Raw genomic sequence first — 26,516 nt, 5'->3', positions numbered from 1 at the left:
GCCCCCATATGCAGCTCTCATAAGATGCTCCTTTTATTATGCCCCCATATGCTGCTCCATAGACTATGCCCCGATATGCTGCCACCATATGCTGCCCCACAGAATATGCCCCCATATGCTGCTCCATAGAATATGCCCTCATATGCTGCCCCTATAAGATGTGCCATATATTATGCCCCCATATGCTGCTGTTGCTGCATAAAAAATGACACACTCTCCTCTCCGTCGCTGGGGGCTAGGTGCCGGTGTTGCCGCTCGCTCAGGACCCGGCACCTGAGATATTCACCTGTCCCGGGTCCATTGCTGCTCACTGCTGTCTGCCGCTTCCTGTCTGTGACTGTTCAGCCAGCAGAGGGCGCGGCGTGCACTATCCATATCATCGCGCCCTCTGCTGCCTAAACGTCACTGACACAGGACGCAGCAGACAGCGGTGAGCAGCGATGGACCCGGGACAGGTGAATATTGGAAATACTTACCCCCTCCTGGCACGGTCTCTGCAGCCCCGCTTCTCCCACTGTCTCCATTCCTTCCTTCAGCGGTCATGTGGTACCGCTCATTAAACTCAAATATGCGCATATTCATGAGTTTAATGAGCAGTACCACATGACCGCTGAAGGCAGGAAGGGAGACCGTGGAGAAGCGGGGGGGGGGGCTGCAGAAACCGCGCCAGGAGGGGGTCAGTATGATCTCTGACACCCCCCGCTCCCCCTCCCCCGCCGACCCCCAGGTGTATGACTTGTGTATAAGCCGAGAGGGGGACTTTCAGTCCCAAAGTTGCCATGCTTTCCAGTTTCCCTGGATCCATTAAAGCACAGAAAAAAAAACAAAACGCGATACTGCCTTACAGTTGCCAGAACATTTATTTCACGTCACTGGCGGTGCTCCACCACTCCTTCGGTGTTGGAATGGCAGCAGGAAATGTCATTTCTTTATGTGATGGTAAAATTTCAGCTGAAAACCCTGATGGTTCTGGGAAATTCTGGCATGGGAACAATTTAAAGATTCTGACAACTTCTAGACCTTATATTTTTGAGTTAAGCCCCCATCACACACAGCGAGATCACTGCTGAGTCACAAGTTTTGTGACGCAACAGCGATCTCACCAGCGATCTCGCTGTGTGTGACATGTATCAGCGACCGGCCCCCGCTGATCATGCTCGAATGCCCTGGAAAATTTTTTGATCGTTGGTGCGTGGCAGCGGGAGACCATCGATCAGCGAGATGGAGCTGGTATCCAAGGTAAACCGCGGGTAGCTAAGCGCGCGCGTAGCTTAGTTACCCGCTGTATACCTTGGATACCAACGTGCTGGCACTGGGAGCTGGTATCCAAGGTAAATAGCGGGTAACTAAGTGCCGCACGTGCTTTAGTTACCCGCTGTTTACCTTGGATATCATCTTCCAGCGCGAGCACGCTGGTATCCAAGGTACACAGCGGGTAACTAAGCGACGCGCGCGCTTGTTACCCGCGTCGTCGCTGGTCCTGATCGCTGGTGAGATCTGCCTGTTTGTAGCAACACACCAGCGATCCTGACCAGGTCATATCATTGTCGGGATTGCTGGTGCGTCGCTATGTGTGACGGGGGCTTTACAGATTGGGTCTTATCAATGTGGCACTCCCTTCTCCCCTCCCCCTTATGTCTTTTCCTTCTCCCCCCCCACACTTTTTTTCCTTTAGTTTTTTCGTGTTTGTTTTCTCTTTTGTTTACTATTTCTAGTAGTTTAGGCACAAAGGATCTTTATATACATTACTATTGGATGATCCACACATTGAGAAAATTAATGTACAATGTTACTCTATCGCATATTTATAATTTGATGATCCTGCATGACCTATTATTTGTTTATTTAAAACTTAAAAACTGATTCAACATAAATCTGATGCATTCTGAGACTAATCTAAGTTTACACCAACTTTTAGCTTACTTTATGGCAGAAATTTGCACCACAATTTTGGGTGCTCAATGTTAGGTCACGTACCTTTCTAGTGAAGGCAATACATGGATTTTTGTGAGTACTCACCGTAAAATCCTTTTCTCCGAGACGCTCATTGGGGGACACAGAGACTGTGGTGTGTGCTTCTGCCGTCTGGAGGCCGACACTAAGTATACAAAAAAAGTTAGCTACTCCTCCGCCGCATACACCCTCGCCCCCAGACCGGGCGTAACTCAGTTTAGTGCATAAGCAGTAGGAGAACGCGCCTTAAACTCAGGCAAGAAATTATATGTCTGAAAAAGGGGCCACCCTAAACCCTACACAAGGATTTGTATAACTCAAAATAAGTAAATGCCAAGTGGCTAATAGGGTGGGTGCTGTGTCCCCCAATGAGCGTCTCGGAGAAAAGGATTTTACGGTGAGTACTCACAAAAATCCATGTTTCTCCTTCGTCTCATTGGGGGACACAGAGACTGTGGGACGTTCTAAAGCAGTCCTCTGGGCGGGATCTTAGCTCACCCAATCCATGCTAATTTGCGCCCCTGATTAGAGGTGCGCAACTGCTGCCTGGAGAATCTTTCTTCCCAGGCTTGCATCTGAGGATGCCTGGGTATGTACGTTATAATGTTTGACAAACGTATGCAAACTGGACCAGGTAGCTGCTTTGCACACCTGCTCCGCTGAAGCCTGGTGTCGCAGTGCCCATGAGGCACCCACTGCTCGAGCCGAGTGTGCCTTGATCCCTGCCGGAACCGGCGTGCCACTGATTTCATAAGATTCTTGGATCGTCAGGCGAACCCATCTGGCCAAAGTCGCTTTGGACGCAGCGAGCCCCTTCCGCCGCCCTTCTGGAATCACGAATAGAGAGTCTGTCTGGCGGAATGGTGCTGTCCTTGTCACATACATCCTAAGGACTCTTACCAGATCCAGGGTGTGCAATGCCTTTTCTACCCTGTGCACCGGTGCCGGGCAAAACGAGGGTAAGACAATGTCTTCGTTGATATGGAACGCAGACACAACCTTCGGCAAGAAGGGAGGAGCTGGCCTTAAAACTACCTTATCTTTATAAAAGGTTAGGAACGGCGGTTTACAAGATAAGGCCGCCAATTCCGAAACCCGCCTAATAGACGTTATAGCAACCAGAAAAACGACCTTTCTGGACAGGTAAGGTAAGGAGACTTCTTGCAATGGTTCGAAGGGAGCCTCCTGAAGGGCTCTGAGCACCAAGTTCAGGTCCCATGATTCCGTCGGCGCCTTATAGGGGGGTACTAAATGTGCGACCCCCTGCATAAACGTCCTAACCTGCCAGACGGTAGCGACCTTTCATTGGAAAAGCACCGACAGGGCCGAGATTTGCGTTCTGAGCGAACTCGGAGCCAATCCTGCGTCCAGCCCTGCCTGCAGAAAAGCTAGTACGTTGGGGATCGAAAAAACCAGAGGAGCCAGATCCCTACACCAACGGAAAAAAACTTCCCAAGTCCGGTGATATACTTTCGCCGAGGAAGGCTTCCGGGCACTCACCATCGTGGCCGCCATGTCGCGCCTGAATCCTGCCTGTGTTAACAGCCAAGATTCAATGGCCACACCGTCAAACACAGGGCCCCTAAGTTCGGATGGCAGATCGGCCCCTGGGACAGTAAGTCCGGCCGATCTGGGAGACGCCAAGGTACGTCCACCACTAGTTGAACCAGATCTGCATACCAGACCCGCCGGGGCCAGTCTGGGGCCACCAGAATTGCTGGAATCTTCTCTCTCCTTATTTTTCTGATGACTCTTGGAAGCAGAGGCAGCGGGGGAAACAAGTACGGGAGACGAAACTGGCTCCACGGAAGCACCAGAGCGTCTGCTGCGATTGCCTGCGGGTCGAGGGATCGAGCGACAAACCTTTGTACTTTGGTGTTCTCTCTGGATGCCATAAGGTCCACGTCTGGTGTCCCCCACCGTTGGCAGATCTTTTGAAAGACCTCGGGATGCAGGGACCATTCCCCTGCCGTGACCCCCTGTCGGCTGAGAAAATCTGCCGCCCAGTTTTCGACTCCCGGAATGTGCACCGCTGAAATTACCACGTGGTTCTTCTCTGCCCAACGCAGTACCAGCCCAACCTCGCGCATGGCTGCCTGGCTGCGCGTGCCCCCTTGATGGTTGACATATGCTACTGCTGTAGCATTGTCCGACTGAATGCGCACCGGCCGGTGTCTCAGCAACCGCTGAAAATGTTGCAGGGCCAATCGTATTGCCCGTATCTCCAGAATGTTGATCGGGAGATTTATTTCCCGAATGGACCACCGCCCCTGGGCTGTGTGACTCTGGAAAACTGCTCCCCAACCATGCAGGCTTGCATCGGTCGTCACCACCAACCACTGTTCCGGGGGAAAAGGTTTCCCCCGGACCAGAGACGAGTCGCGAGTCCACCATCGGAGTGATCGCCGGACCGGCGGAAGCAACTTGCACTGATGATTGAGAGACAGCAGCCCCCGGTCCCATGCTGACAAGAGCGCATGCTGAAGCGGACGGAGATGGAACTGGGCAAACGGGATTGCCTCCATCGCCGCCACCATTCTGCCCAACACACTCATGCCGTACCTGATGGATCTGGTGCCCGGCTGTAGAAGGTTCCGTACCCCCTGCTTGATCCTTCGCGCCTTGTCCTGAGGGAGGATCACCAGCCCCGGGGAGGTGTCGAAAACCATGCCTAGGAATATGATTCTCTGGGCTGGAACCAAGGACGACTTGTTTCGATTGATCAACCATCCTAGACGGGCCAGGGTATCCAGAGTGATACTGACATTCCTCTGGCACGCCTGAAACGACGGACCCTTTACCAAAAGGTCGTCCAGGTACGGTAGTACCGTTATGCCCTGTGCATGCAGGATGGCCATAACCACCGCCATTATCTTTGTAAAGACTCTGGGGGCAGTGGCCAAACCGAAGGGCAGAGCCACAAATTGGAAATGTCGCCCTCCGATCACAAAACGCAGGAACCTCTGGTGTGGAGGAAATATCGGAATGTGTAGATATGCATCCTGCACATCGATCGAGGCCAGGAATTCCCCTGGATCCATGGCTGCAATGACCGAGCGGAGGGACTCCATCCGGAACCGCCTGACCCTGATGAATTTGTTCAGGATCTTTAGATCCAGTACCGGCCTCACAGTCCCGTCTTTTTTGGGGACCGAAAACAGGTTGGAGTAAAAACCCTGCGTCTCTTCGCCTTGCGGCACTGGGACAATGACCCCTTTGCGCTGAAGCGTCATTATGGCCTGTAACAAATCTTCCGCCTGCGATTCTGTCCCGGAAAGTCGGGAACGGAAGAATCGCTGTGGCGGGAGTCCGAGAAACTCTATCTTGTACCCGGACGATATCAATTCCGCCACCCAAGCGTCGCGTGCCACTGCGACCCAAACGTGGCTGAACCCTAGTAGGCGTCCGCCCACTCTGTCGTCCGTAGGTACGAAGCGCCTCGAGTCATTTTGCCGGAGGCTTTTGGGATCTGGCCCCCCTCGCTCTGGGCAAACGGCCTCGGTCTCTGCCCAGCGGATTGGCCCTGTAAGAGGTTTGCCTTTCCCTACTCTGGCCATTGTTTGCGGAGGAGGATGCCCTGGCCGAAGTCCCCCCCCAGGGGCTACGAAAAGGCCGAAAACGCCTCTGCGTTTGCCTGAATGCCGGGCAACTCCTCTGCTGCGGGAGGAAACTACTTCTCCCCCCTGTGGCTTCTGAGATAAGCTTATCAAGCTTCTCACCGAACAACCGATTGCCCTGAAAAGGCAATGAGGTTAAGGATTTTTTAGAGATAGAATCCGCTTTCCACAACCTCAGCCATAATGCTCGCCTAATGGCGATCGCATTTGCTGCTGCCACAGCCGAACACTCGGCCGCGTCCAGTGAGGCGCTGATGAGATAATCACTCGCTCCTGATATCTGATTTGCAACTTCCAAGACCTCCGCGGGCAGATCCCTGTCTTGGAGGGCCTTATGCAGAGCGTCCGCCCATGAAACCATGGCCTTAGCCACCCAAGTTGCCGCAAAGGAGGGGGCCAGAGCCGACCCTGCTGCCTCATACACTGAGCGGGCAAGCCCCTCTATGAGGCGATCAGTTGGGTCCTTGATGGAAGAAACACTGGGTATCGACAATAGCGACCTTGATGCTAAACGTGATACCGGTGGGTCCACTACTGGCGACTCCACCCATCCTTTATGGAGCTCAGGAGGAAACGGATACTTTGCTTGCAGCGCTTTTTGCATTGCAAAACGCTTATCCGGGTGTTCTCTATGTTTTTGGACTAGATCCTCGAACTCCGGATGCGTGGCAAACCTTCTATGTGGTCGCCTGGTTTTCTTGAAGGAGACCTTGTGACCTGAGGCCGTGGACACATCGTCCTCGATCTCTAATGTCTGGTTGACTGCCTCAATGAGGCTGTCCACCGAGTCTTGGTACCCCAGGCCTTCTAGATTCCAGGCCTCCTCCTCCTCGCCCTCATCCTGATCGCTCCCTGAGCTCAGCGACGGGGAACGAGATGCCCTATTACCCGCCGCCGAAGCCCCGGAGGGCCCGGCCGACGGGGAACGAACTCTTTTGCCATGAGCTTGTCTGGAACTGGAGCGGCCTCTAACGGTCGGAGGGTCCTGAGACGTGGACGAGCTGTCTTCCGCTGGCAGACCACCATCCTTGTCCCTGCCCGGGCCTCGAAGGGATTCAATTGCCCTTGTAAGGGACAACATAGAATGTGATAAAGATACCGCCCATTCTGGGGGGTCCTGACCCCTGGGCTCTGAAACAGTGGGGGGCTCCTGGGCGCGCTCCGACTCGCAGGCTTCACAAAATTTACCCGCCTGCGCCTTTGGCAGCCTGACCCCACAGGAAACGCAAACAGCGTATAGGAAAGAGTGAGCTTTCCCTTTGCCAGACATATTGCCCAAGCTTGAAGGTAGGGTAGAAGGAGGAGGAGGGTAACCCCTTCCCTGAGTACCAGTGCGGCTCTCGAAACGGGGTTGCACTCACCCACAGGTAACGTTCCACTCCTGTTGAACGACCGCGGAAATGCGAGGGGGGAGGGGGGTCGGGAGTTTCCGCTCCGGTACTGTGTGCGCCCGCCGCTCTCCACCCCCTGGGCTGCGTACCGGAAGTCAGTGGGCGGGTCTTCCGGCTACCACCGGAAGTCGGCGGGCGGAGCCTCGCGCGATACCCACGGACTTCCTCATGCAGCGGGGGCCGCGGCCGCCGGCGGGGCTTCCGGCCGCACTCCGGTAGACGGGGCGTGCGGCGTTACTCGCCGGGGGCAGCACCGGGTACCTGCGGTGCCAGGAGAGAGGCGGACCTCCCCATTTATCAAAGGTGAGCAGGGCCTTCCACTCACCCATAGGTACGCCGTGGGGGCTCTCTTGGGGTGCTCTCAACTCCATCCCCGGGCAGGGAGGGGGAGGCTTCTGGTATCGGGACGAAACATCGATCCCTCGGCTCACCTGCGCCTCCAACTCAACCCCTGGTCTCACTACCTAGGGGAGGAAGGGGCCTCAATGAATCGCGTTGCAGGAGAGGAACAGCGTGGAGGGTCGCTCACACGTGCTCGCCCGTTGAGTTTATGGGGAAACCGAATCCTCTTATCAGGATGCGTTGCCGCCTCTTTACAAAATAAAAAAGAAAAATGGTTGTCTGGGGAAAAGTCCCAGATGTGTCCCTCGGTGCGGGAGAGAAACACGTGGAGGGTTACTCACACGTGGTCGCCCGTTGATGATTTGGGGAGATCGGACCCTCTCTATAGGATCCGTCGCCCCTGTCTTATCTTCATAGAAAAGAAGGGGAAAAAAAAAAAAAAAAAATCTAGTCTGGAGCTCCAGACTGCGTGTGCCTCCATCAGACACTAAGCAAAAAACTGAGTTACGCCCGGTCTGGGGGCGAGGGTGTATGCGGCGGAGGAGGAGCTAACTCTTTTTTTGTATACTTAGTGTCAGCCTCCAGACAGCAGAAGCACACACTACAGTCTCTGTGTCCCCCAATGAGACGAAGGAGAAAACCCTATTGTCAGACAAAATGCAGAAAGTATGTAAAACACATAACTGTGGTGCAAGGCACTTTTTTTGCACAAATTGCACCACAGTTCCGACACCTTTAGCTTGATAAAAAAAAAAATAATGGGTAAAATTTATGTTTGCTAAATTTTACTTGAGAAGGAATAAGTTTTTTCTTTAAGATGTTCGCCGTGTGATACAAATGACGTCACTTATAGTCTTGTGGGTTGGTTCAATTATACCAAATGTATATAATTTATTTTACTACTTTTTTTTTTATATCAAAATAAAGAACAAATTGTTTTTTGCATCTCCATGTACTTAAAGCAACACATTTTCTGCAGATATAGTTGTATGATGGCTTTTTTGCAAGATAAATTGACATTTTTACTGGTACCATAGATGGTATTATTTTATACAGAAGCAGAGTTAAAAATTGTGTGAACTTTTTTCTTTTTGACATAGTGATTGGGAGAAGAGTTTTTATTTTTAATCTTTGAAAAATTACCTTATATACATACTTATGTATAAGCGAAGTTTTTCAGCACTTTTGTGCTGAAAACGCCCTCTTTTGGCTTATACACGAGTCATTGTCCCAGAAGCCGGCATGGGAGGGGGAGCGGGTCACAGGAAGCAGGAGCTGGCGGCTGCAGCTGTAACTGTGCCCGCTGCTGAAGAGAAATGAATATTAATTTCTCTTATAGCACACACAGTTACAGCCGCAGCATTCCAGCAGCTGTAAAAAAACCCAAAAACCTCCTAGTTACCTTCCCTGCACACCCTCACAGCATCTTGTTCATGCGCCAGCAGCTCATGCGGCCGAGCAATCACCGGTGAGTGGAAGAGAGGTGAATATTCATTACCTTAATGAGCGGGGACACATGATCGCTCGGCCGCAGGAACTTCTGGAAGCCGGAACAGGATGTGGCGAGGGTGTGCAGGGAAGGCAAGTAGGATTTTTTTTTAATGCTTTTCTCATGGGGCCATGCATTCAATGATAGGGATGAGGAACCATGCATACAAGGCCCGGGATGAGGAGCCTTGCAGACAAGGACGGCGATAAGGAGCCAAGCATAGTAGGGATGAAGAGCCATGAATACAAGGATAGGGATGAGGGGACAATGCATACCCGGCTTATACTTGAGTCCATACGGTTTCCTGGTTTTTCGTGGCCAAATTAGGTGCCTCGGCTTATACTCGCATCGACTTACACACGAGTATATACAGCAAATTAAAAAAACTTAACGCACAATTTTGTCATGTATCACTTAAGAGTTTAAATAAAAAATGCAAAAAAAAAAACTAGAAAACTGACATTTTCGATAGCTTATTTTTTGTCTAGGTGAACAGGATGTTTGTTTATAGATTATTTTCATCTATACAATATTTGATGGTGTTATTTTTTTTCTTCACATCCATAATACAACTCACTTTTCCCAGCTTCAGCTGTTTAACAAATGTTGTTTTCTGGTCTTCCACCAAAGGTTCATTTGGTCTATCTTGAGATTGAATCTGGAATAATTGTAAAATTAATGATAATCACTAAGGTGTTGGGCGGTTCTTAGGCATTTTTTTGCAAGAGCAAGTGACCATTAGGAACTACTACATTGGCAAAAGTGCCATTTTCGAAGTCGAGGTGCCCGGAGATTCAAATGAACTTACTTTGTGGGACAATCCCTTTAAGGACAATTTTATATGCCCATTTGGAAAAGGGACTGATGTTAGTGAATACAACCAGTACTTCAGAATATGTTGCTTCTACACATTAATATCAAAGGCTAAAAAATCAATAGAAATATTAATGTCAAGTATGACTTACTTTGGTGCAATTTTCACAGACAACATCCTTAACACTCTCAGTGGAGATGAAATGCTGCAGGCAGTTTTCAAGGGTCATGGCGCAACCCTGGTGAGAGAATGAACCATATTTTAAACTAAAAAATACACACACCTTTATGCTTTGTTCTCTCAAATACTGCTTAGTTTGAATTTTTTTATTTTTTTTTATGTAAAAACACATTGTTGTGTGCATAGTCCTTGTATGCTTACTGCCAAACATGGCTAAGTTAGTAACACAGACCTGTAGGCACTGTATGTGCCTCTGTGATGTAGCATTGCTTCCAGGAAAGAATATCTCCTTAGTAAAGCATCTGATGGATCATGCCATGATTAATTTTATCAGAGAATAAAAGAAGAAAACATTTCTGTGTTGACAAGGCCTGAAGCGATTCATGCACAAAAGATAATGATTAGCCTTAATGCTGCAGATCGGTCCTCCATGAGATTGTTTCTACTAACAATCTGACTATCAACATCACAAATTCTAGGGAAAGTGGTCCACAAACACTCCTATATACATAAAAAAAATAAAACAGAGCAGGTACTCGCACTTCTCAGATCCATTGGGTCTCATTGTTTTGGCTGCAGCAGTGAAGTCACATCGAGAGTGTACGACACCGCTGCATTCAATCACTGAGCTCAGTGGCTCTTGCCGTGTACAATGTCCATACCAATGAACTCAGTGATTCGCTTGGGTATAAATATTATTTAAGAGCATTTGGGGTCCACTTTCCTTAAAGTGGAAAGCTTTAAAGGGAACCTCTCAGCACGATTTTGTAATATAAAGTAAAAACATGGCTGTACTGTAGATCAAATTGATATCTTTGGTGGCGAAATCAACTTTGTTGTTGTTCTCTTTACTCACCATTTTTCTGCTAATAACATTTCAGTGTACAATGGCCGAACTGTACGCTGGGTCTTCTCCCCCCCATCTGTGATTACCGGTCCATACGTCTGCCTCCGGTCTGTAGATGACAGGTCACTGCTGAGATCTCAAACGGAAGAGTCTAGTCATTCACAGACCAGAGGCAGGTAGTGGGGCTGGGGAATCACAGACAGGGAGAAGACGCTATCTGCATATTTCCTGTAGGTCCAACGTTGCCTCTCCAATATACCCCACTGGACTTGTTAAATTGGCTACAGCTACTCATAGGGATCACCAGTAGAGACAGCACAAGATCTTTTAATGGGTTTTTCACCACTCGGACAACCCCTTCTGAATACCTATGTTTCTCCCCAGTAAAATAATAATACTTATACGCACCTCCGGTGCCAGCAGCGTTCCAGTGATGTTGGCACAGGCTCCAGTGGGATCTTGTGACATTGTTATGTCACATGATCTCTGCAGCCAATCAGCAATGGCTTCACTCTTCTCTCCTACAGACGCAATTGACATCCAGGGGAAGTGAGAGAGCAGCCGCAGCTCTCCCTTCCTCTGGATGTATTGACTTGTCCGAAGGAGAGGAGAGTGAAGCCATTGTTGAATTGACTGGACACAGGGAATACAAGACATAACATCACACGAACCCTGTGAAAGCCAGTGCTGACACCACTAGAATGGCGCCAGAAGAAAATATGTGTTATTATTCACCTGGGGGCAAACATTAGGATTCAGAAGGGGTAGTGGACAACCCCCGTAAACCAAGCGATTGGTTGCTGAGGTTACATTCTGTTGATGGAACGTCCCCCCTGCACTCATGGGAATAAAAACCAGTGGCAGCAGCTGTTACCTCCTTGCAGCTTCAAGCTTGCCTTAATAAGGCTTTGTAATTATTCAAGAGTACTACAACAATAAGTTCTGTCTGTTAACCCCTTCACGACCTTTGACGCCACAAAGGCGTCATGAAAAGTCGTGTCAAAACGACCCATGACGCCTATGTGGCGTCATGACTTTAAAGCCCCCCTGCAGGTCGGGTGACCGGGGTCACTGAAAGGTCACCCGACCCGCACACAGAGGACACCTTAGAGTTAACCCTAGGGGGCGTGGCTTAGCCCCCATGTGCCTACGATCGCTGATTGGCTGTTAAAAGTGAAACTGCCAATCAGAGCGATTGTAATATTTCATCAATGAAATATTACAAATCCAACCATGGCCGATGCTGAAATAGCATCGGGCATGGCTGGAGACACGGAACCGACCCCACCCTAACTGACTGACAGCGCCGATCGGCCGCCGCCACCATCTGACGGCGCCGATCGGCAGCTGCTGTCAAAATCTGCCCCCCCGCCTTCCTTCCGGTCCCCCAGCCCTCCGATCACCCCTTCTCACCCTCCACGAGGCCTCCGAACTCCCTCTGGCCGTCTCGGAGTCCCGCCGTCCCGGATCATGGGTGCCGCCATCTTGGAAAATGGCGGGCACATGCGACGTACGCCCGCCGGGAATCTGCGACGCTGCAGATTCATTCATTTATTTTGATCACTGTCACAGTGATCAAAATAAATAAAAAAGTAAATCACCACCCCCCTTATCACCCCAATAGGTAGGGACGTATAATAAAATAAAGAAAATATTTTTATTTTTCCATCAGGGTTAGGGCTAGGCTAGGGTTAGGGAAAGGGTTGGAATTAGGGTTAGGGTTGGAATAAGGGTTAGGACCAGAATTAGGGTTGGGATTAGGGTTAGGGTTGTAATTAGGATTAGGGGTGGGTTGGGGTTGGGATTAGGGTTAGGCTTGTGGTTAGGGTTGGGATTATGGTTAGGCTTGTGGTTAGGGTTGGAGTTGGGATTAGGGTTGTGTTGGGGTTAGGGTTGTGGTTAGGGTTATGATTAGGGTTGGGATTAGGGTTGGAGATATAATTGAGGGGATTTCACTGTTTAGGCACATTAGGGGGTCTCCAAACGCGACCACCATTGATCCAGCCAATTTTGCGTTCAAAAAGTTAAACAGTGCTCCCTCCAATTCGAGCCCCAATGTGCGCCCAAACAGTGGTTTACCCCCACATATGGGGTATCGGCTTACTCAGGAAAAATTGCACAACTTTGGGGGTCTAATTTCTCCTGGTACCCTTGGGAAAATAAAAAATTGGGGGCTAAATAATTATTTTTGCGGAAAAAAAATTATTTTTTATTTTCACGGCTCTGCGTTATAAACATCTGTGAAGCACTTGAGGGTTCAAAGTGCTCACCACACAGCTAGATTAGTTCCTTGAGTGGTCTAGTTTCCAAAATGGGGTCACTTGTGGGGGGTTTCTACTGTTTAGGTACATGAGGGGCTCTGCAAACCAGGGCTGTGGAGTCGGTAAGCCAAACCTGCGACTCCGACTCCAACTCCGACTCCACGACTCCGACTCCCACACATATTGCTTATATTTAAGTGAAAAATTTATTGTAGTACAATGTGAACCTCAGACATTTAATCATTTTTATGATCCAATAATCAAGATATTTAGATAGAACAGAATATATATTGGTGTACTACCCGGTTTTCATTCTTTTTGGTACAGATACGATATGGATAGACAGATATGGATAAATGGATAGATAGACCAGATTTCTAATCTGCTTTTGCTATTGAAAACATTATCTATGAGCTCAAAAACCTTTCAGGTGATGCGGTTTTTTAAAAAGATGATCAGCTTTTGCAGCTGAAAAACGTATCCTCAAAAAATACAGGAAAAACGCTGTGTGTGAATGTAGCCTTAGATCAGGAATAGAACAGCCATTTATAGGACATTTCATAACTTTCCCAAACTCCTATGAAAAAATATTCAGCACATCCTGCATTGAATTACTGTACCCAATTTATTATATATTTTAGGAGTCGGAGTCGGTCCATTTTATACCGACTCCAACTCCGACTCCGACTCCACCAAAATGAGCACCGACTCCGACTCCACAACCCTGCTGCAAACGTAACATGACACCCGCAGACCATTCCATCAAGTCGGCATTTCAAAACATCACTACTTCCCTTCCAAGCCCCAACGTGTGCCCAAACAGTGGTCCCCCCCCACATATGGGGTACCAGCGTACTCAGGACAAACTGGACAACAACTTTTGGGGTCCAAATTTATCCTGTTACCCTTGTGAAAATAAAAAATAGTGGGCTAAAAATCATTTTTTGAGGAAAAAAAAATATTTTTATTTTCACGGCTCTGCGTTATAAACTTCTGTGAAGTACCTGGGGGTTCAAAGTGCTCACTATGCATCTAGAAAAGTTCCTTAGGGGTCTAGATTCCAAAATGGGGTCATTTGTGGGGGTGTTCCAAAGGTTAGGCACACAGGGGCTCTCCAAATACGACATGGTGTCCGCTAACGATTGGAGCTAATTTTCCATTTAAAAAGTCAAATGACGCTCCTTCCCTTCTGCGCCCTGCCGTGCGCCCAAACAATGGTTCCCCCCCACATATGGGGTACCAGCGTACTCAGGACAAACTGGACAACTTTTTCCAATTTATCCTGTTACCATTGTGAAAAAAAAAAGCGGGCTAAAAAAACATTTTTGCGAAAAAAAATTTTTTTTTAATTTTCACTGCTCTGCGTTATAAACTTCTGTGAAGCACTTGGGGGTTCAAAGTGCTCACTACACATCTAGATAAGGTCCTTGGGGGTCTAGTTTCCAAAATGGGGTCACTTGTGGGGGAGTTCCAATGTTTAGGCACACAGGGGCTCTCCAAACGCGACATGGTGTCCGCTAACGATTGGAGCTAATTTTCCAATCAAAAAGTCAAATGGCGCTCCTTCCCTTCCGGACCCTGCCGTGCGCACAAATAGTGGTTTATGACCACATATGAGGTATTGGTGTGCTCAGGAGAAATTGCCCAACAAATTTGAGGATCCATTTTATCCTGTTGCCCATGTGAAAATGAAAAAACTGAGGCTAAATAAAATTTATGTGAAAAAAAAGTACTTTTTTTTTTTATGGATCAATTTGTGAAGCACCTGGGGGTTCAAAGTGCTCACTATGCATCTAGATAAGTTTCTTGGGGGGGGTCTAGTTTCCAAAATGGGGTCACTTGTGGGGGAGCTCCAATGTTTAGGCGCACAGTGGCTCTCCAAACGCGACATGGCAACCGCTAAATATTCAAGCATATTTTCCATTCAAAAAGTCAAATGGCGCTCCTTCCCTTCTGAGCCCTGCCGTGCACCCAAACAGTGGTTTATGACCACATATGAGGTATCGGTGTACTCAGGAGAAATTGCCCAACAAAATTTAGGATCTATTTTATCCTGTTACCCATGTGAAAGTGATAAAATTGATGCTAAAAGAAAATTTATGTTGAAAAAATTAAAATGTCGATTTTTTTTTTCCTCCACGTTGCTTTAGTTCCTGTGAAGCATCAGAAGGGTTAATAATCTTCTTGATTGTAGTTTTGAGTAGCTTGAGAGGTGCAGTTTTTAGAATGGTGTCACTTTTGGGTATTTTCTACCATATAGACCCCTCAAAGTGACTTCAAATGTGAGGTGGTCACTAAAAAAATGGTTTTGTAAATTTTGTTGTAAAAATGAGAAATCGCTGGTCAACTTTTAACCCTTATAACTTCCTAACAAAAAAAAAAAATTGTTTCCAAAATTGTGCTGATGTAAAGTAGACATGTGGGAAATGTTATTTATTAACTATTTTGTGTCAGATAACTCTCTGGTTTAACAGAATAAAAAGTCAATATTTGAAAATTGCGAAATTTTCGCCAAATTTCCGTTTTTTTCACAAATAAACGCAAAAATTATCGACCTAAATTTACCACTAACATGAAGCCCAATATGTCACGAAAAAACAATCTCGGAATCGCTAGGATGCGTTCCTGAGTTATTACCTCATAAAGGGACACTGGTCAGAATTGCAAAAAATGTTCAGGTTATTAACCCCTTAAGCCCCGAGGGTGGTATGCACGTTAATGACCAGGCCAATTTTTACAATTCTGACCACTGTCCCTTTATGAGGTCATAACTCTGGAACGCTTCCATGGATCCCGGTGATTCTGACAATGTTTTCTCGTGACATATTGTACTTCATGTTAGTGGTAAAATTTCATTCAAATAACTTGCGTTTATTTGTGAAAAAAACAGAAATTTGGCGAAAATTTTGAAAATTTCGCAATTTTCCAACTTTGAATTTTTATGCCCTTAAATCACAGAGATACGGCACACAAAAAACTTAATAAATAACATTTCCCACATGTTTACTTTACATCAGCACAATTTTGGAACCAAAATTTTTTTTTGTTAGGAAGTTATAAGGGTTAAAAATTGACCAGCGATTTCTCATTTTTGCAACACCATTTTATTTTTAGGGACCACATCACATTTGAAGCCACTTTGAGGGATCTATATGATAGACAATACCCAAAAGTGACACCATTCTAAAAACTGCACCCCTTAATGTACTCAAAACCACATTCAAGAAGTTTATCAACCCTTTAGGTGCGTCACAGGAATTTTTGAATATTTAAAAAAAAAAAAATGAACATTTAACTTTTTTTCACAAAAAAAATACTTCAGGTTCAATTTTTTTTATTTTACAAAGGGTAACAGGAGAAATTGGACTGCAAAAGTTCATGTGCAATTTGTCCTGAGTACGCTGATACCTGATATGTGGGGGGAACCACTGTTTCGGCGCATGGCAGACCTCAGTAGGGAAGGAGCACCGTTTGACTTTTTCAATGCAAAATTGGCTGGAATTCAGATCGGACGCCATGTCGCGTTTGGAGAGCCCCTGATGTACCTAAACAGTGGAAACCCCCCCAAGTGACCCCATTTTGGTAACTAGACCCCCCAAGGAACTTATCTAGATATGTGGTGAGAACTTTGAACCCACAAGGACTTCACAGAAGTTTATAACATACAGCCGTACAATTAAAAAATCATATTTTTACAACAAAAATGATCTTTTCACCCTCAATTCTTATTTTTCCAAGAGTAACAGGACCCTAAAAGATATTGTACAATTTGTCCTGAGTGCGCTGATTCCCCACATGTGGGGGTAAACCACTATTTGGGCGCATGGCAGAGCTCGGAAGGGAAGCAGCACCATTTGACGTTTTTGGCTGGAATTGAGATTGGACCAAGGGTACAAGGAGAAATTGGACCCCAAAAGTTGTCCAATTTGTCCTGAGTAAGCTGATACCTCCATATGTGGGAGAAAACTACTGTATGGGCACACGTCAGGGCTCGGAAGGGAAGTAGTGACGTTTTGGAATGCAGACTTTGATGGCATGGTCTGCGGGTGTCATGTTGCTTTTGGAGATCCCCTGATTTACCTAAACAGTGGAAACCCCCCACAAGTGACCCCATTTTGGAAACTAGACCCCCTAATGAACTTATCTAGATGTGTGGTGAGCACTTTGAACCTCCCAGTGCTTCACAGAAGTTTATAACGACCGGGCGTGAAAATAAAAAAATCATATTTTTTCCACAAACATGATCAATTAGTCTCCAATTTTTTATTTTCCTAAGGGTAACACGAGAAATTGGACCCCAAAAGTTGTTTTGTAATTTGTCCTGAGTAGGCTGATACCCCATATGTGGGGGTAAAACACTGTTTGACTTTTTCAACGCAGAATTGGCTGGAATTGAGATCAGACGCCATGTTGCATTTGGAGAGCACCTGATGTGCCCAAACAGTGGAAACCCCCCAATTATAACTCCAATCCTAACCCCAACACACTCCTAACCCTAACCCGAGCCCTAACCCTAGCCCTAACCCTAATGGGAAAATGGAAATAAATACTTTTTTTTAATTTTATTATTTTTCCCTAACTAAGGGGGTGATAACGGGGGGTTTGATTTACTATCTATAGCGGGTTTTTATTTTTGGCAGCTGTCGCACGCTAAAAGATGCTTTTTATTGTAAAAATAGTTTTTGCATCGCCACATATTGAGAGCTATAGTTTTTACATATTTTGACCCACCGAGTCATGTGAGGTCTTATTTTTTGCGGGACGAGTTGACGCTTTTATTGGTACCATTTTCGGGAACGTGACATTTTTTGATCGCTTTTTATTCCAATTTTTGGGACGCAGAATGAACAAAAACCAGCGTTTCATGAATTTCTTTTGGGGGGGTGCGTTTACACCGTTCCGCGTGCGGTAAAATTGATAAAGAGTTTTTATTCTTCGGGTCAGTACGGTTACAGCGATACCTCATTTAGGTCGTTTTTTTTATGTTTTGTCGTTTTTTTGCAATGAAAACAATTTTATATAAAAAATAATTATTTTTGCATCACTTTATTCTGCGAGCTATAACTTTAGTTTTTTGCTGATGACGTTGTATGGCGGCTCGTTTTTTGCGGGACAAGAGGACGTTTTCAGCGGTACCATGGATATTTATATGCGTCTTTTTGATCGCGTGTTATTGCACTTTTTGTTCGGTGGTATGATAATGAATCAATTTTTGCTTCGTTTTTTATTTTTATTTTTTAAGGTGTTCGCTAAAGGGGTTAATTAATGGCAGGGCTGTGGAGTCGGTAAGCCAAACCTGCGACTCCGACTCCTCAATTTCCCTTACACCGACTCCAACTCCGACTCCGACTCCCACACATATTGCTTATATTTAAGTGAAAAATTTATTGTAGTACAATGTGAACCTCAGACATTTAATCATTTTTATGATCCAATAATCAAGATATTTAGATAGAACAGAATATATATTGGTGTACTACCCGGTTTTCATTCTTTTTGGTACAGATACGATATGGATAGACAGATATGGATAAATGGATATATAGATAGAGCAGATTTCTAATCTGCTTTTGCTATTGAAAACATTATCTATGAGCTCAAAAACCTTTCAGGTGATGCAGTTTTTTAAAAAGATGATCAGCTTTTGCAGCTGAAAAACGTATCCTCAAAAAACACAGGAAAAACGCTGTGTGTGAATGTAGCCTTAGATCAGGAATAGAACAGTCATTTATAGGACATTTCATAACTTTCCCAAACTCCTATAAAAAAAATATTCAGCACATTCTACATTGAATTACTGTACCCAATTTATTATATATTTTAGGAGTCGGAGTCGGTCCATTTTATACCGACTCCAACTCCGACTCCACCAAAATGAGCACCGACTCAGACTCCACGACTCCGACTCCACAGCCCTGATTAATGGGACAGTTTTATAGGGCGGGTCGCTACGGACGCGGCGATACCAAATATGTGTACTTTTATTGTTTGTTTTTTTTATTTTGAAAAAATGGATTTATTGGGGAATATTTTTTTTTTTAATAATTTTTTTTTTTTTTACTTTATTACCTTGTCCCAGGTGGGACATCACTGTCCTGTGACAGATCGCTGATCTGACACATCACAGATCACTGTGACAGATCAGCGATCTGTCACAGGCACTGCACAAGGCTTCCTCATGCCTGCGCTTTGCAGGCAGTGAGGAAGCCAGCTCCCTACAGGCCCCCGAAGGCCCCCGTTGCCATCTTGGATCCGGGGGCCTGTAGGGAAGGAGACCCCCGCAGGAGCGCTGCACATTGCGCTGCTGTGGGGGGCTCAGGGAAGCACGGAGGGAGCCCCCTCCCTGCCGATGCTTCCCTTTAACCCCCCGGTACACCGCAATCGCGTTTGATCGCGGTGTACAAGGGGTTAACATGTCGGACCGCCCCTGACACATTGTGCCAGGTGTCAGCTCTGATAATCAACTGACACCCGGCCGCGATCAAAGGCGTTCACCACGTGGGCGCCGCTGATCGCATTAGACGTACTATCCCGTCCTTGGGAATTAAGTCCCAGGGCACATGGACGGGATAGTACGTCTAACGGCAGAAAGGGGTTAAGATCAAAATAGGCTGGGTCATGAAGGGGTTAAACGCACAATCCCACCTTTAGTAACTGTAGATGTACATAAAAGATGGATTTTTGGTTCTTACCGTAAAATCTCTTTCTTGGAGCCTTCATTGGGGGACACAGATTACCATGGGGTGTATGCTGCTGCTGCTGCTAGGAGGCTGACACTATGCAAAAACAAGAAAATTGGCTCCTCCCCGGCAGTATACACCCACCGACAGATACCAAGTACCTCAGTTGGTGAGAAAGCAGTAGGAGAAGCCACGGAACTTTAAACATATGTACCAACCCAACAAGGAGCTCAAAGCCCAACACGGTACAACTTAAACAGGGAGGGTGCTGTGTCCCCCAATGAAGGCTCCAAGAAAGAGATTTTACGGTAAGAACCAAAAATCCATCTTTCTTTATCGCCTTATTGGGGGACACAGATTACCATGGGACGTTCCAAAGCAGTCCCAAGGGCGGGAACAGCAAAAAGGAACGAAAGAACCGGAAAGGCTTAGGTCGGCCGGTGAGCCACCGCCGCCTGCAGAATCTTCCTACCAACAACTGCATCAGACGAGGCCTGGGTATGAACCTTGTAGAACCTCGCAAAAGTGAGAAAGGACGACCAGGTCGCGGCCCTGCAAATCTGTAAAGCCGAAGCCTGGTGACGCACAGCCCACGAAGCTGCCACAGCCTGGGTAGAGAGGGCTCTCACTCCCGGAGGGTGCCGCTTTTCCAGAAGTCGGTACGCTTCCAGAATGGTAGAACGAATCCAGCAAGCTATCGTGGATTTGGACGCCGGAACCCTTTCCGGCGACCTTCATAGAAGACTAGCAAGGAATCGGATTGACGAAAAGAAGCAGTCCTGGCGAGATAAGCACGCAAGGCTCTGACTACATCTAGTTTGTGGAGGGACTTCTCAATAGGGTGAGACGGAGCCGGGCAAAAAGATGTAAGAACGATATCCTCATTGATATTGAAAGAGGATATGACCTTTGGGAGAAAGGAAGGAATGAGTCTGAGAATGACCTTATCCTGATGGAGAATCAGGTACGGGGAACGGCATGACAAGGCCGCCAATTCAGAAACTCTTCTGATGGATGTAATGGCAATCAAGAAAGTTACCTTCCACGAGAGAAGGGATAAAGGAATGTCCTGGATAGGCTCGAACGGCGCCTTTTGGAGAGCGCTAAGGACGAGATTGAGATCCCACGGATCTATCGGCGAATGATGCGGAGGAGCCACATGGGCGACCCCTTGGAGAGAAGTCTTAACCTGCGGTAAGGCCGCCAGCTCTCTTTGGGAGAAGACAGACAGGGCGGAGACCTGGCCCTTGAGGGTACTGAGGGACAGACCCGCATCTGAACCAGACTGGAGGAACCCCAGAATAGATGGAATGGAAAAGGACATAGGAAAGACTTTTTTTTTTTTTTACCGTCGCACCAACGGAAAAAAGGTCTTCCAGCACCTATAGTAAATGCGGGAAGAGGCCGGTTTTCTGGCTTTGATCATAGTCTGAATCACCTGGTCAGACAAGCCTGATTCTCTCCGGATCGCGGCCTCAATGGCCTTGCCGTTAAATTCAGAGACTGAGAATTCTCGTGGTAAAGGGGGCCTTGCGAGAGAAGATCCGGACGGTCTGGAAGCCTCCAGGGATCGTCCGCGAGCATGTTCACCAGCTCCGCGTACCAAGGGCGTCTTGGCCAGTCTGGGGCCACCAGAATCACTGGTACACCTTCCGATTTTATCTTTTTGACCACTCGAGGGATCAAGGCAAAAGGCGGAAATAGATAAGGAAGTTGGAACTGGGACCACGGAATTATCAGGGCGTCGCAAGAGAAGGCTAGAGGGTCCCTGGACCTGGCTACGAACTGCGGAACTTTGTGGTTTATCCGAGATGCCATGAGATCGACATCTGGGGTGTCCCAGCGCTGGCATATCTGATGGAAGACTGAGGAGTGAAGGGCCCATTCGCCTGATGCTAGACCTTGACGACTTAAAGTAGGCCGCCCAATTTTCCACCCCTGGAATGTGAACGGCGGAGATCGCAGGAACGTGACATTCTGCCCAGCGCAGTATCTTGGCTACTTCCGCCATTACTTGCTTGCTGCGCGTGGCCCCCTGGTGGTTTATGTATGCCACAGCCGTGGCGTTGTCCGACTGAATGCGGACCGGCTTGCCGAGGAAGAGAGGCTGCCAGTGAAGAAGAGCCAGGAAGATTGCTCTGATCTCCAGAAGATTGGAGAGAAGAGCCTCCTGTGGGTTCCACCGGCCTTGAGACGTTTTTAGATGGCACACCGCTCCCCACCCTAGAAGGCTGGCATCGGTGGTGATGACTTGCCATTGAAGCGGAAGAAAGGACCGACTCTGGCCTTGCCCACCAAGTCAGGGATTGTTTCACTCTGAGGGGAAGGAGAATGGGACGGTCCAAGGACAGCGAGGTCTTGTCCCAGGCCGAAAGAACAGCCAACTGGAGGGGACGAAGATGAAATTGTGCAAAGGGCACCGCTTCCATGGAAGCTACCATCTTCCTCAGAACCTTCATGCCGGACCAAAGGGGAATGGGGGTTGGCCGCTTGAGAAGTCGGATCCCTTTGGAAAGAGCTGAAAATCTCTCCTTTGGAAGAAACACACGGGCTAGATTTGTGTCGAATTCCATGCCTAGGAAGGTCAGGAGCTGTGTGGGGATCAAAATGGACTTTCCTTTGTTGATTATCCACCCAAGACGGCAAAGAGTGTCTAGGACTATCTGAAGACTCTGAAGTCAGTCTTGCCGGGACAATCCCTTGATCAAAAGGTCAGGATGATTTCCCTGACCCAAGCGTCGTTGACAACAAACAGCAGGCATCCATGAAAAAAGGAAAGTCTGCCTCCCACCCTGGAAGAAATTCCAGGTGGGGGTGACCCGTTACTTGGAGGCAAATCGACCGGACCGGGTACCTGACGACCTGGGGTATTGACCTCTAGATCTCCAGCGGGTTTGTAACATGGTCTTTTCTGCTCTCGCTCCTTAGAGGCGGAAGGCCGATCTTTGAGGTAGTGTCCGCATTCCATGACTTTAGGCAAAGGACTCGGCGTACGGCCACTATGTTGCTGTTAGCCCTTGCCACGCACCCAGCTGCATCTAGGGCGGCGGCCAAAAGGTATTTACCCGCATGATTAATTAGATCTGCCAGATCCGCCAACTCGTCCTGAGGAGCTGCTGCTAAGATGCCCCTGCGAAGAATCTTTGCCCAAGCAGAGATGACCTTTGCTACCCAGGCAGGTGCGAAAATCGGACAGAGGGAGGCACCAGATGCCTCAAAAATTGATTTTGCTAGAGACTCTATTTGTCTGTCTGTTGGATCCTTAAGTGATGTCCCATCCGGGAGGGATAGGACCATCTTTGAGGCTATGCAAGAGACAGGAGGATCCACTTCGGGGGCTTTGGACCATTTTGCGCGTAAATCCGCATCAAAGGAGTACAGGACCTCTAAGTACCTGCGGCCTGAGAAGCTCTGCTCGGGGTGCTCCCAGTGTTTGGTCAGTGTAGTATCAAACTCTTTATGGTTTGGGAAAGTTTGGGATAGAGGCCTTGCCCGCTTAAATGGAATGGAACATTCCTGAGAAGGGGGCTTGTCTTGTTTAATTTCTAAGGTTTGAAAGACAGCTGAAAGGAGGCTATCGACCATCTTCCGAGTTTTAGACATGCCATCTGCTTCTGAGCTAGATCCTGATTGGGGATCCTCATCTGACCTAGTGTCGTCTCCTGAAGAGGGAGAAGGGCACCTGGGAGAAGCAGTCGGGCCTAGAGAGCTGGAAAACAAGCCAAAGAGAACACGCTTCCTAGTAATTCTACTCGATCTGTCCCTCTGAAGGTCGCGGTCAGGTGCAGACGACTCACCTTGCGAGGCAGTCGGTGCACAGGTGGCTGTAGATAGCTGAGGCAAACGTTCTAGGACCTGGACCAGGGACTGAGACACTTTAGTCAGATCAGAGACCGACTGCGACATTGCTACGGCCCACTCTGGGAGAGAAGAGGTACCCTCATCCCGGGAATCTGTGTGCTCCCGAGAGGCTGATATGGCGGAGGGACTGCAGGACGGACAGAGGGGCGACGACTGACCTGAAGGCCACTTCATTTTACAGCGTGCACAGGCGTAGTGAATAACGGTGGGCTAGAAAGAAAGCGCCGTTGAAGGGTTGAACATAGGTGGGATACGCCGTATGGCCGCACTAGATAAGATCAGGGACTGCAGAGGGGAGCTAATTTGCAATAAAGGGCTGAGCTTACCGAGAATCTGACGAGCAGCAGGACCCTGAAGTGTCCTCCAAGCAGCGAAGGAAGAAGAGAGATTCCAGTCAGGAAACTGGCTGTGAGGTTGAGGAAGGCGGCGCTTGGCGCCGGGACGTGATCGGGCCATGGAGGCGGGGGGAGCGGTAATAAAAAGATTGATGCCTCTGAAAGCAAAAGGAGCCCTGTAATAGGGTGGAATGGGTGCGCGAAAAAGGGCGCCAGAGAGAAAAGGAGAAGCGCGTCCTGAGCAGGGAGGCAGGAGAGAAAGTGAAAGTGAAACCGCTCCCCCTCCCCGCCTGGATCTCTAGCCTGCAATGGCCGCGGCGCCGATAGATAGAGGTGAGCTGCGCCCCCACCGCTCTGGAAACCCCCCCCCCAGTGATGAAAAGACCCATTCAGCTGGAGCGACCGCTCCAGGGGACCGCTGATGCCTGTGAACGGCGGGGAGCGCGGCTGTCAGCATGAGGCGCGCGGCTGGCAGAGAGGGAGGAGGGCGGGAATTTCAAATGTTGCTCAGAGACATGCCGGCTGAAGGGAACGATCAGACTCTTACCTGACGTCCCTGAAGAGGATAACCGCAGGGGCCCTGCGTAACAGTCAGGCCGCTGGGAGAAGACCTCTTACTCTCTGACATGTAGAAGACGGCGTTTTCTTGCTGGGAGCGAGGGATAGCCTGCTGACCACCACCGTCTTCCTCTCAGCCCTGTCCCAGTAGAGGGGTGAGGGGATGTTTTGGCAAGGACCGGCCACCCATCATCCGCCCACAACACCGACTGGTGTTAGGGAAAGGTCCTGCCTGCGGTACTGAGAGTTGCGATGTGGGAAATCACCACACTGCTCGCTCAGCCGCCTGATATAGGAAATCAGAGTGAAAACTACACCCTGCTTCCTGATGTGAAGACCTGAAAGAAATAAGCGAGAAAAGATTAAAAAGTTCGACAAACACCTAAGGAAATAAAAGGATTATTAACTGCGGATCTGAGAAGATCCCGGTCCACCTCCTACAGACACTAAGCTCAAACTGAGGTACTTGGTATCTGTCGGTGGGTGTATACTGCCGGGGAGGAGCCAATTTTCTTGTTTTTGCATAGTGTCAGCCTCCTAGCAGCAGCAGCATACACCCCATGGTAATCTGTGTCCCCCAATAAGGCGATAAAGAAATACACTCAATGATCACCCCTTCTCCCCCTTCCCTCTTGATGCATTTGGGGAGCCATTCCAGAACCGAACCAAGAGCCCCATAGGCTTATATGTGGCTGTTAGTTCAGGTGACCTGCTGTAGGGCTGGGAATTAGGACACTAAGTACAAAGTGATCCTGCTGTAGCCTCATTATGCATATTATTACATACAACAACTGATCATTTGCTTTGCACATCTACTGTCACATCATACGTACCCAAGAAGCAGAAGGTATACTTAAGGACAGGCTGTCAAAGGTGTCATATCTCATTGGGCTCTGAAGGAAGAGAGATATTAACATTCTTATTTATAAATTTTAGCTTTACCGGGCTCATGGTAACATGACATATTATACATTAAAAACACATGTGACATGCACAAAAGTGAACAGGTCGGTTGGACAGTGTTAACACCACCCAAAGACTGAAACACAAAGAAAAAGTACAGTATGACTAATACTCTGTTGTAAAAAATATAACAGTAGACAGCAAGTGCTAGTAAAAAATGATGACAAAAACAGGGTATTTAGTTGATACGTTTTTTGCAAAAAATGTATACTAAGCCACTCCACCAATGTCACGGTATATAGTAACATAATTATTAAGGTTGAAGGGAGACTTTAAGTCCATCTAGTTTAAACCATATCCTATCCTAACCTGCCCTAACATGTTGATCCAGAGGAAGGCAAAAAAAACCCCCATGTGGCAAACAGTAAGCTTCACATTGGGGAAAAAAATTCCTTCCCGACTCCACATACGGCAATCAGACTAGCTCCCTGGATCAACGCAATATTAAGGAAACTAGTGTATATACCCTGTAATATTATACTTTTCAAGGAAGGCATCCAGTCCCTTCTTAAATTTTATTAGGGAATCACTCATTACAACATCATATGGCAGAGAGTTCCATAGTCTCACTGCTCTTACAGTAAAGAATCCGCGTCTGTGAGTATGCTTAAACCTTCTTTCCTCCAGACGTAGAGGATGCCCCCTTGTCCCCGTCACAGGTCTAAGAATAAAAAGATCATTAGAAAGGTCTTTGTATTGTCCCCGCATATATTTATACATTGTAATAAGATCACCCCTAAGCCTTCGATTCTCCAAACTAAATAACCCCAAGTGTAATAACCTGTCTTGGTATTGCAGACCCCCTAGTTCCCTAATAACCTTGGCCGCTCTTCTCTGCATCCACTCCAGTTCAGCTATGTCTTTCTTATACACCGGAGACCAGAACTGTACACAGTATTCTAAGTGTGGTCGCACTAGTGACTTATATAGAGGTAAAATTATGTTCTCCTCATGAGCATCTATGCCTCTTTTAATGCATCCCATTATTTTATTTGCCTTTGTAGCAGCTGCCTGACACTGGCCACTAAATGTGAGTTTGTCGTCCACCCATACACCCAGGTCTTTTTCAGTGACAGTTTTGCCCACTGTTTTACAATTAAGCACATAATTATACATCTTATTCGTTCTACCCAAGTGCATGACCTTACATTTATCCCCATTAAAGCTCATTTGCCATTTATCAGCCCATGCTTCTAGTTTACATAAATCCTCCTGTAATATAAAA

General features: G+C 47.6%; 1 protein-coding gene across 3 annotated transcripts in view; it reads right to left on the bottom strand.

Annotated features, from left to right (window-relative positions):
- Positions 1-26,516, bottom strand: part of USP30 (ubiquitin specific peptidase 30) — a 70,268-nt gene that overhangs the window by 12,568 nt on the left and 31,184 nt on the right. For 2 of the 3 annotated variants that reach the window (XM_073582596.1, XM_073582598.1), the window contains exons 8-10: positions 25,162-25,221; positions 9,758-9,844; positions 9,370-9,450 (exon numbers count right to left, since the gene is read on the bottom strand). In XM_073582596.1, the coding sequence (XP_073438697.1) occupies positions 9,370-9,450; positions 9,758-9,844; positions 25,162-25,221 (228 nt within the window). The remainder of the gene's footprint in view (positions 1-9,369; positions 9,451-9,757; positions 9,845-25,161; positions 25,222-26,516) is intronic. The other variant, XM_073582597.1, reaches the window with a different exon arrangement.

This window comes from Dendrobates tinctorius, unplaced genomic scaffold (genome assembly GCF_039654945.1).
Source record: "Dendrobates tinctorius isolate UK_male_01 unplaced genomic scaffold, ASM3965494v1 ptg000073l, whole genome shotgun sequence".
Classification (NCBI taxonomy): Eukaryota; Metazoa; Chordata; class Amphibia; order Anura; family Dendrobatidae; genus Dendrobates; species Dendrobates tinctorius.
Note: the sequence above shows the minus strand (reverse complement) of the source record. Positions and strands in the feature narration are given on the sequence as shown.